We start from the raw sequence: 12,315 nt of genomic DNA on the forward strand, positions 1-12,315 counted from the left end.
AAAGAATTTTGCCAGGCCACTTTATAAACGTCTCAGCAAGCTCAAGATGACTGCTTTTGGTTCAGGTGCCAAAACTGATTCATTGTGGACAAGATGGTAGAGTAACATGACTAAAACTCTCATCTGAGGGTTGTAAGGCTGGCTGACAATCAGGGTACTATCTGGTATAGGAAAACTGTAATATTTTGCCAGTCTTTGCCCCTCCTTGCAGGTACCCTTTCACTGAGGTTAGTTCTAAACACAGGAAATTGTTGATGCCATCAGCTGAACATTGTCATGAAAGACTCATTACTATTTTCCTTTTCCAAATGAAAGTTAATGTCTTTTCTTTCCTTTTGTATAATACTTTTTGAAAAGCATACCAATTTTTTGGAAATAAATCCATATATAATTCTATTACAAAAGGAATTATCATTATTTAAATATATATATAGTCGAAGCAGACTTTTAATTTAGGAGAACTCATTGTTTCCTTTCTGCTTTGGGATCAGAGAAACTTGAGTTTAATTCTCTTTCTGCTGCTTACTAGGTTTTAGCGTGGCCAAATTCATTTACTAGGCAACAGTTCTTCATCTATTTTGCTTTTTAAATGATCATCAACTTATCATCGTAGGGGTTATGTGAGGATAAATGAAGTGATATATATAAGATGCTTGATACAGTGTCTAGCACAAACAATTGATAAATGGTTGATAGAGTTGTTTTTGTTATTGTTATTACGGACTGCGATGTGGAAGTAGTCTCATTAAAAATATCTAATCATTAAAAGAAACTATAATCATTTTGGTTTCTGAAGTATCTGTTAAACACCTCCATTGGAAAGTATGTGACACAAATCTAGGAAAGTATTTTTATTTTATCCCTACTTATTTTTTTATGAAACACATTTAACTTTTGTAGTTCTGTTATAAAAAATATTTGATATATCCACTGTGTTAGTAGTTGACTTAATCTTAGCTTATAGTTTTAAGAAGAGGGTAGTGAGTGAGTGAAGTTGCTCAGTGGTGTCTGACTCTTTGCAACCCCATGGACTGTAGCCTACCAGGCTCCTCCGTCCATGGGATTTTCCAGGCAAGAATACTGGAGTGGGTTACCATTTCCTTCTCCAGGAGATCTTCCCGACCCAGGGATTGAACCCAGGTCTCCCGCATTATAGGCAGACACTTTACCATCTGAGCCACCAGGGAAGTCCCTAAGAAGAGGGTAAGAAATGCTCTTTTCTAGTCTCTAGCACCAGCGCTGGCATTACCATTGTTTCCAGAGGCTCCACATGTACACTATTTATATAAGTGGCAATATTCTTACTTCTGGATTCTTAAACATAGATTTTTTGGATATCCGCAATGTCTCCTCAGATACAGAGTATTTCGCTCCAGATTTGAAAGACATTTCTGATGCTTTTTCATAACTCTAAAGCAATTACTATTCTTGTTTGCATTTTCTAGATTTGAAGAAAAGGCCCAAATGGATCCCCTTAGTGCTCTGAAATATTTACAAAATGATCTTTATATAACTGTGGATCACTCAGACCCAGAAGAAACTAAAGAGGTAAAGGCGATAATAAACTTCAGAAATTGAACATTTTTTAAAAAGTCTTTTTAAATTACATTTGTTGACTTTGTTCTTGAGTGTTTAAAGGGAAGTGAGGAATATATGATAACACTAAATATCTTAAAAATGATATGGAGCAGATGAAATAGAAATTGAATAGACATATTTCTATTTAATAATGTAAGATTCAATTCAGACAGAAACCTGTGATACATTCAGAAAAGGATTCTCAGGTATGAAGTTGTAACTTAGACATTAGTGTTTGTTTTGAGAAAGAAATAGAAAATTTTACTTCTACCATTGTTCCATGCTTCTTTTACTTAAGGGTTATGTAATGTTCAGTATAAACTTTTTCTATTGGTACTCCAAAATCCCTTAAAAGAAGAAGGAAAACTCTCCTTTAATATAAGAAGAGAGTGAAGAGGGGTTGGTGGGAATAACATCTTTGCTGGCTTGATACTTAGTTATATGAATGTTTTAGCACTACAGTTTTACCATAGGCCTCAAGCTTTGTTCATCAGTAGCTCCTAAGCTTGAGAAATTATTAACAGATCATTACTTTTCAGTTTTCTCTTTTGATATATAACATGGGGTGGAAGCAACTGTTGTTGGTAAGAATATTCTTAGGGTGTATCTTCTTATCCCCATTGTGTGAATATACCTGCCATGAGTTTCATGGTCTTACTAAACATTTCTTCCTGCTAACTTCTAGGGCTCCTTTTGTCGCTTCTTCCTTTCACCAGCTATTCTTGTTCATGCTTCATCTAACAATATCTGAACTTCAATCCATTTACCTTCTTTCTCAGAATTGGTGATTATATGTAGTTCCATTCCTTCATCTATTTCCCTGTTAGCTGTTGCAGCGCTTTGGCTTTGTAATAGCAACATCACACAGTGTTTTTCTCTGTTCAGCATTGACAGAGATTTCAGATTTACTGTTGAATGACTTTCAGGCACCAGGTTCATTGTACTTTCAAGCAGAAGAGCCTGCATATTCTTGGCCCCAAAACAAATAAATATTCTTTCATAGTTGCCTACGATGAAAATAAGCCCCAGTTCTCTTACTCAGTGTTGGTTACAGCCCTTCAATAGGTGGAGGATCAGCAAAACACAATTTAAAACCCCCTGAAGAAAGATCATGACATCTATTCCCAACACTTCATGGCAAGTAGAAGGGGAAAAAGTGGAAGCAGTGACAGATTTTATTTTCTTGGGCTCCAAAGTCAGTGCAGACAGTGACTGCTGCCATGAAATTAAAAGATGCTTGCTCCTTGGAAGGAAAGCTATGGCCAACCTAGACAGGGTATTAAAAAGCAGAGACATCACTTTGCCAACAAAGGTCCATATAGTCAAAGCTATGGTTTTTCCCTAGTCATGTCTGGTTATGAGAGCTGGACCATAAAGAAGGCTGAGTGCTGAAGAAATGATACTTTCAAATTGTGGTATTGGAGAAGACTCTTGAGAGTCCCTTAGATTGCACGGAGATCAAACCAGTCAATCCTAAGGGAAGTCAACCCGGAATATTCATTGGAAGGACTGATACTGAATCTGAAGCTCCAATAATTTGACCACTTGATGTGAAGAGGCAACTTATTAAAAAATCCCCTAGTGCTTGGAAAGATTGAAGGCAAAAGGAGAAGAGGGTGGCAGAGGATGAGATGGTTATATAGCATCACTGACTCAGTGGACTTGAATTGGAGCAAACTCTGGGAGATAGTGGAGGACAGGGAAGCCTGGCGTGCTGCAGTCTGTGAGGTTGCAAAGAGTCGGGCACAATTTAGCTACAGCAACAATCATGACTTTGCCAAGTAGCAGAATATATTTAGATTAATCTGTTATGGATTATATTAATAAGCTGAAGATAGTTGTGAACAGTGTATTATTGTTCATTTTGTTAGACTTGTGCATTTGAGAGATAAATGGATTTTCTTGTGTTTTCACCATAGTCTGTCTAAAATGGCTATAATCCGGGAACATTCATTTTTCTCTTATTTTTAAAAACCAAACCAAAACAAAATACTGCGAAGTAAATAATTTCAGCTGTGTGAGCTGCCAGCAGGCCAAAGAAAACAGACAGTTTGTTCTTAAAGCTAAGCTAATGGGAAAAACCAGGACAGGGAGGTATCTCAAGTTCAAATAGTCATATTAAGAATTTTGACGGTGAGTTTGTCTTTTCCTGAAGACTATCAAATTATGATTTTGTATGCCACAGACTTCCATTCTATTTCTTAAAAGCTTTGAGTTGTTGAGTAGAAGTTAGGAAAAAATGATGTTATTCTTGTTATTCATGTGTGTGTCAGCATCAGATTCACTTCAGAAACTTTTTCAAAACAGTACCCACACTTGAAGATTCTTCTATCTGCTTTTATAATGGAAAACTGAAAACACATCTAAAACATTGAGAATTGTTGGTCTGTAAGTTTATTATTTTGTTTAAAAATGTGTGGCCAGATTTTGTTTGGGGAAAGAAATCCCTTGGTGACAGCTCCAGTGTGTATATGTACTTAAAGTATTTGTTAGTGGGGCATATAGATCTTCGCTTTTGTTTGTAAGAAATCATTCCCCTTATTGAAAAAGGTCTATACTGCTGTTCATTTTCTGTAGTAGCTTGGTTTTGTTTCTGTGTATGTTTTACAAAATGTTAAATGATTTTATCAGCAATTGGCTTCCCTGATAGCTCAGTTAGTAAAGAATACTCCTGCAACTCAGGAGACCCCGGTTCAATTCCTGGGTTGGGAAGATCCATTGGAGAAGGGATAGGCTGCCCACTCCAGTATTCTTGGGCTTCCCTGGTGGCTCAGCTGGTAAAGAATCCACCTGCAATGCAGGAGACCTGGGTTCAATCCCTGGGTTGGGAAGATCCCCTGGAGAAGGAAAAGGCTACCCACTCCAGTATTCTGGGCTAGAGAATTCCATGGACTGTATACTCCATGGGGTCGCAAAGAGTTGGACATGACTGAGTGACTTTCACTTTCAAAAGTGGTTTTTAGATTTTTCTCCCCCTTTTTTGGGTCATCATTGTGCCTGTTAGTGGGGAAATGCTGGTAGACTGTCAACTATGTGCCAAATAATGGTTCTTTGCTTTCTTCAGTCTCCAGAACGTGGGTTCTAAATTGGTGATGAGATTATAATAAAGTTTATGAAAATTATTTTTTTTCCTAGAAAAGGGCCAAGAAAAGGTTGCCTAAAACTGATTCTACCATTTTTAGAGAGAGTTCTATAATAAAGAAGGAATGAGAAAAACAAGTTTTCAGCCAGTTTTGCACATTTTGTATTAATTATCTTTCTACTGAGCTTCTGAAGTACTGGTGTCATTTATTTAACAGATGTGTAGAGTCTCTACAATATGTCAGGCATGAGAGATACACCAGTGACCCAAACAAGATACTTGGCCAGGAGATACTTAAAAGCTAGTGGGGAGGAGCAATAAACATATTAAATAAACAAATATGGTGCATTAGAATTTGATACAGATTATAGCAAAGTTAAACAGAATTAAAAATATAAGGGGTAAGAATTGGACAGTTGTGGCTATTAAATAGAGTAATCATAGTAGACCTCATTTAGAAATCAGATGTGCACAAAAAGTTGAAGAATCATGAGGGGAGTGATCTAAGATAATTTGGGGAAGGTAATTCCTAGCAAAAGCAGGGTTAGAACAAAAGACCTTAGGATGAGAGTATTTGGCTTTGTTTAGAACATCAAGGAGACACCCCGTGTGGCTGGAATAGAGAGGAAAGGAGAGAGAGTAATTAGAGGTGAGGTCAGAGAGGTAAGAGCAGTGATTGGCAGAACAGATTATAAATAACTTTGTAAGTCATTGTTAGAACTTTGGTTTTTACTCTGAATAGGGAGCCAGATCGGGGTATTGTGTATGCAGAGGAGTGATATAATCTGCTTTATGTGTTAATTAGGTCACACTGATTACTGTATTGAAAATAGACTAAAAAGGAACACAGATGGAGGCAAAGAGAGCTCTGAGGGAGGTGTATAAATCTAAGCAAGGGGGATTGTTGATCAGACCAAAATAGTAGCAATAGAAATGATGAGTAAAATAGCTTTGACTCTCAATATATTTTAAAGGTGGAACCAACAGAATTTTATGATTGGGTGTAGGGTTGAAAGAAATGACTCTAGAGTATTGAACCTGAAAAACTGAAGGATGGAGTTACTGTCAAATAAAATGAGAAGGTGGAGACTTCTGATTGGAATTGGGAGTTTAAATTTTCATATGTTCTGCTCGAGATGCCTATGAAATAGCCTACTTGAGATGTTGAAGTAGTATTTGGATAGTTAAGTCTGGAGTTACAGGGAGAGGTCTGACTTTATTCAGATTATGTACTACTACTTGGTACCTGTTAAAACTCTAGGCCAGTACATATCAGTGCTACTTATTTAATTGACTAGTGAAAAATAACAGTTTTCTCCCCACCCATCTTCATAGAGCCTATGAAGTTTATCTTTCATCTTTGAAATTAAAAAAGAGGAAGAAATTAATCCCAAAAAAGTATTTAGAATATAGGAAATTAGTAAAATGGGAAATAATAAAAATATTTTAAAAGTAAAAGATTAGTTCTTTGAAAAAGTAACTAAAATTAGTCAATCTCTAGCAAGACTTATCAAGAAAAGAAATAATGAAAACACGGATTATCAACATCACAAATGAAAAGGGGAAATCATTACAAGCCTCCCTACATTAAAAGTATATTACAGAAATATTATAAACAACTTATCAACAAATTCAACAACTTGATGAAATGATCAAATTTCTTGAAAGATACAACTTACAAAAACAAGAAGCACAAGAAGAATTAGAAAATCTTAAGGAACTCCATATCAATTAGAGGTTGAATTTGTAATTGCAAACTTTACAAAAGAGGAAGTGCTAGGGCTAAATGGTTATGTCAGTAAATTCTATCAACACTTTAAGGAAGGAAAAAAAAGCCAATTTGGTATAGATTCTTAGATATCAGAAGAAGACAAAACAGTTTCTAAATCCTTTTATGAAGCAGCTTAACTCTGGTATGAAAACTCAAAAGAGACATTAGAAGCAAAGAAATAGTACAGACCAATACCTCTTATAAATGTAGATACAAAATTCTTAAGAACATTTTAGCCACCTGAATCCAGTAATATGAAAAGGCTAATGCACAATGGCCAAGAGAGGGTTTATGCTAGAGTACAAGGTTGTTTTAACTTTTAAAAATCTATCACTGTATCTCACCACACTGGCAGAATGAAAGAGAAAACCCATAGATCATCTCAATAAGTGAAGAAAGCATCTGACAGAATGCAAAACCCATTCATTATAAAAATTCTTAAAATGGGAATAAAAAAAATCATAAGTCTCATAAAGGGCATCTATGAAAAATATACAGCTAGTGCCATACTTCATTATAAAACGTTAAACCTTTTCCTTTAAGATTATGACAAGGAAAAGATGTCTGCTGTCAACACCTCTATTCAATATTGTGCCAGAAGTACTAGCTAGTGCAATAAGAAAAAGAAATAAACAGCATATAGATTTAAAAGGAGCAAGTAAAACTGTTTGCATCTTTAGATGATGTTATTGTGTACATAGAAAACATCATGCAATATACAAAAGATATACTAAGATAGCTGAATTCAACTAGGTTACAGAATACAAGGCCAATAGAATTAGAAAGCAGTTCCAGTTTTATACTAGCAATGAGCACTTAGAAAGTGAAATTTTACTCTCTCTCTATTCTGCCTTTTGACTTTAGTTCCTCATTGCTTTTTTTCTCTCTGATCTATAAAAAAGAACCTGGCATCCAGACCCTGATAAAATGAGTATTTTGAGGTGCTAACCTGCTATCTTCTTGGTCAAATGGCTTTTCAAATAAAGTCATTTTCCTTGCTTCAAAAAAAAAGAAAATGAAAATTTTAAACTTTTTATGTTAATATCAAAAATAAATATACAGAAATTTGTTATTAAAAGAAAACAACACCTGAATAAGTGGAGAAATAAATCACATTTATGGTTTGAAAGACTGTAAAAGTGCTGCAATGCCCATTCTCCCCAAATTGGTTTATAATTTAAATCAATTTAAACTGCAGTTTCTGTCAGTATCCCAACTTATTCTAAAATTCAGTGGAAGTGTGAAGACTCTGGACTAGCTAAAAGAATCTTGAAAAAAAAGTGGAGGTCTCATACTTATTACCTGATTTCAGGACTCTGTATAGAGCCACAGTAATCACAGGGGTATGATATTGCCTTAAGGATAGACAGATAGATCAAAAGAACAGAATAGAATTCAGAAATACATTCATACATATGCAGTTAGTTGATTTTTTTTTTTTAACCAAAGCACCAAGTTCAATAGAGAAAAGAAAGTCTTTTTAACAAATGATGCTAAGTAGATGGATATCTCAACCCCTGTTTCACTCGTAACACAAAAATTAAAGATGGATTATGGATCTAAATATAAAATCCAAAATAGTCTCTCCACAGATTATCTTCACCACCTTGGGATAAACAAAGCTTTCTTGGATATGACATGAAAGGCACTAATCATAAAAAGAAAACTTGACAAATTGGACTTCAACACAATTAAAATTTCTACTCATTAAAAGACGTACCAAAAAAAATTTTTTTAAGAGAGAGAAAGGAATTCCCTGATGGTCCAGTGGTTGGGACTTCCCACTTTCACAGCAGAGGGCCTGGGTTCGATCCCTGGCTGAGGGAACTAAGATCCCAGAAGCTAAACAGTCCAGCAAAAAAAAAATAGACAAGGCACAGACCAGATAATATTTTTAGTAGATATGTCTGACAGAATACTGATACCCAAAATATATGAAGAAGTTTCATATATTTTTAACTCTTCCTTTTACACCCCTTTCCCCCCGCCCCCTACCCAAGTCTTGCTTAGTTGCTTCTGGATTATTTTTTCAGTTTCTTAACATTCAAAGGATCATTAATCAGGTGACTGATACCTGAAATTTTAAAGTCTGCAAGTGTAAGTGTGAAATTCATCGTGAAGAATCAGTGGCATCAGTGGCTCAAGCTTTGCAAAGTGTCAAGTAACTCTGTTGAGATTCTGTTTATTTGACCTTTAACTGATCTGCTTTCCAGGATCCTCAGTCAAGATAAATATAAATAGTTCTCCTAAATTTTTCTCTCATGTGCTTAGTTGTGTCCATCTTTGCAACCCCACGGACTGTAGCCTGCCAAGCTCTTCTGCCCATGGGGATTCTCCAGGCAAGAATACTGGAGTGAGTTGCCATGCCCTCCTCCAAGGGATTTTCCCAACCCAGGGATCAAACCCGTCTCCTGCACTGCAGGCAGATTCTTTACCGTCTGAGACACTAGGGAAGCCTAAATTTTTCTTTACCAATTTGTTAAAGTACCAGTGATGCAATAGTTTTGTCTTATTTTATTTTGTCATTGTTCAGCTACATTGTCTGATTTAAACTGACTAATCTGTGAATCTAATCAACACTTAACAACATCTTTTCACTTTGAGCCTTTAAAATTATATAATACTACAATTATATACACCATGAAATACCAGTCTAAGTTGTAATTTAGGGATGGCTCGTACATAATAACTGCTTTTTTCTCAGAGTTTGATTTACGCAGTAGAGGCATCAGGTGTTTTACTGTAGCGTGCATTTATTTTTGAAGTGAGAAATCATTCATATATACTAAAAGTTCAGTAACTGTATTTAGGGCATCAATCTCTCTATGATAGATTCCCAAATAAGTAATTTTCTTTTTCTTTTAATCAAAGTATAGTTGATTTATAATATTATATTAGTTTCAGATGTATAGCATAGTGATTCAGTATTTTTACAGATTATACGCCATTTAAATTTATTGTAATATACTGGCTATATTCCCTGTACTGTATAATATATCTTTGTGTCTAGTTTGTTTATACATAGTAGTTTGTACCTCTTAGTCTTACCGTTGTTTTGCTCCTACCCCTTTCCCTCCCATTGGTAACCACTATTTTGTTCTGTTTGTGAGCTTGTTTCTCTTTTGTTTTATTCATTCATTTATTTTTTAGTTTCTGGATGTAAATGGTGACATCCAATATTTATCATTCTCTGTCTGACTCATTTCACTTAGCATAACACCTTCCAGATCCATCATGTTGTTGCAAATGGCAGAATTTCGTTCTTTTTTATTGCTGAGTAGTATTCCAGTAGGTAGGGGGGTGTAGGTGTGGATGTGTGTATACATATCACATTTTTATCCATTCATCTATTGATGGACAGTTAGGTTGCTTCCATATCAGGCTATTGTAAATAATAGTACTGTAAACATCAGAGTGTATGTATCTTTTCAAATTAATGTTTTCATTTTCTTTGGATATATGTACTCAGGAGTGAAATTGTTGGATCACATGGTAGTAGTAATTTTTTATTTCAGTTGACCTCTTGTTCCTTAGGAGCCTGGTGGGCTACAGTCCAGGGGATTCCAACAGAATCAGACTCAACTGAACACAGTACTAGGGACTAAATTGTTCCTTAACAAATACATACTTTAATATATTTTTAAGATAAAATAATTCCAGGACTTAGTGTAATATTTTGAAAAATGATAAGAGAGTTCAGTAAAAAAATTAGCATGTTATTTAATCTAAATACAATGTTCTTCTTTCCACTATTTGATGAATCAGTTCAGTTCAGTTCAGTTGCTCAGTCATGTCCAGCTCTTTGTGACCCCATGGACTGCAGCATGCCAGGCTTCCCTGTCCATCACCAGTTCTCAGAGCTTACTCAAACTCATGTCCATTGAGTTGGTGGTGCTATCCAGCAATCTCATCCTCTGTTGTCCCCTTCTCCTCCCACCTTCAATCTTTCTGTTTGGTGAGTAAACCTATGCAATACATATGCAGAGACATCCAGTAACTAATAAATGGTTGAAATTATAGGAATTTTTTTCTCCAGTGTGCTTACCTAGCTTGGAGAAGGAAATGGCAACCCACTCCAGTATCCTTGCCTAGGAAGACCCATGGATGGAGGAGCCTGGCAGGCTACAGTCCATGGGTCGCAAAGAGTCAGACACAGCTGAGTGACTAACACTACACTACCTAGCTAAGCTAATTTACTTTCTTTTTTCCCCACAGTTTCAACTCCTAGCTTCAGCTCTATTTAAATCTGGTTCAGATTTCACAGCTCTAGGTAAGTATTGCAGTGTACTTTATCTGGCCATATGCCCTAGCATTGGGGAGGTTTGATTTTGATTTCTTCAAAATGAAACATTAGATGAGATGTCATCCAAACAAATGAAACAGGTTTCAAGGTAACATGCAAAAATTGTCGATAACTGGCATCAGTTCCCAGTTCATGGGTCAGTTTGCAATTCCTATTACACCAATCGCTGCATTATTATGCAAATAGATGGCACAGAAGTCTCGTCAAAATCATTGTATAGCATTGTTTTGGAATGCAGACTGTGTTACTGATAAACTTACCATGAGTTGGCGTTTGTTGGTTGATGGGTTTCCCTCTCAGTTTGTTCTTTGTGAAATTGTGTGGTATCAGCAGAATGGTGTTGGGGTGGGCAATAAATGTTTGGGTGGGCAATAAATGTTTGGGTGGGCAATAAATGTTTGGAAGCAGGGGGGTGAATTAACTCTTTCCTGAAAATGGGAATTTTTGTAAGTTGATATCTTTACAGTTCATGTGTTTCTCAAGCATCCCAGATACGGACATCAGTGTTCACTTATTAGTACTCTCATTTAGTATTAATGAATTATTAAAGTAGTTAAACCAGATTGTAGTAATTGGGGAGTCTATAGAAGTTCTAGAACTCAGAGCTTTAGTCAGGTGAACTTTCAAGGATCTTTGTGTTAGGATAAGTCATTATAGCTTCAGTTTTTCAACAAGATAGTAGCCTTTTGAAGTATGGGAATTTCCAGCTCTCCTCTTGTTATTATTCACACAGTGATTGCATGCTAATTCCATTGATGCTGGTGCTGTTTTATTTAGCCTTTAGAGTCAGGTAATAGTATTGAAATTTTCCCATATGTAATATAAATGCTTTCTGGTTATCTTTGCAATTAAATACACTTTGGCTTAACTTCTTCTCTTAAAGGTGAAACATACCTCAAAGGCAAAAACAAAAGCCAGAGACTCTATAATTCCCTGTTTTTCAGGGGGTTGGGAAATAATAGCAGTGTCTCTTGGGGTCTTGCCCCTTCTTTTTCCATAGCAAGTGATTGAGGCTTCTCTACTGCTCAAGGCAACTCTAGTCCTGAGTTCTAATTCCAGAATATGTAGGATTCCACCACAGGGCAAGAGGACTGCTATAAAACATAACTTCAGTAGGTTCTTCTAGAAATTTACATAATTGTTTACCACCGTCCCACACACTGAAAGGCTTTTTAAAAAGGACTTCCCTGGAGGTCCAGTGGTTAAGAATCTGCTTTGCAGTGCAAGGGACATGGATTCGATCCCTGGTCCAGGAAGATTCCACATGCTGCGAGGCAGCTAAGCCCACGCATCACAAACACTGGGCCTGCACTCTCGAACCCTTGGTCTACAACAAGAGAAGCTACCGCAAGGAGAAGCCCGTGCACTGCAATGAAGAGTAGTCCTGGCTCGCCCCAACTAGTGAAAGCCCCCCCACACACAGCAACAAAGACCCAGAACAGCCATAAAGAAATAAACCAGTTTAAGTTTTTTTTTTAAAAAAAGGTGTATTCAGGTTGTTAGGAATCTCAGCCTTGAGATAGAGTCTAGTTATAGGCATTATTTTAGAAAGTTCATGCCCTTTTGAATTTTATCTTTTGA

The 12,315-nt window shown here is 36.2% G+C and overlaps 1 protein-coding gene across 3 annotated transcripts in view; it reads left to right on the forward strand.

Moving 5' to 3' along the window:
- Positions 1–12,315, forward strand: part of MKLN1 (muskelin 1) — a 377,600-nt gene that overhangs the window by 360,585 nt on the left and 4,700 nt on the right. For all 3 annotated transcript variants that reach the window (XM_061165822.1, XM_061165821.1, XM_061165823.1), the window contains 2 exons: positions 1,446–1,548; positions 10,647–10,701. In XM_061165822.1, coding sequence (XP_061021805.1) covers positions 1,446–1,548; positions 10,647–10,701 — 158 coding nt within the window. The remainder of the gene's footprint in view (positions 1–1,445; positions 1,549–10,646; positions 10,702–12,315) is intronic.

Source organism: Dama dama, chromosome 18 (assembly GCF_033118175.1).
Source record: "Dama dama isolate Ldn47 chromosome 18, ASM3311817v1, whole genome shotgun sequence".
Lineage (NCBI taxonomy): Eukaryota > Metazoa > Chordata > Mammalia > Artiodactyla > Cervidae > Dama > Dama dama.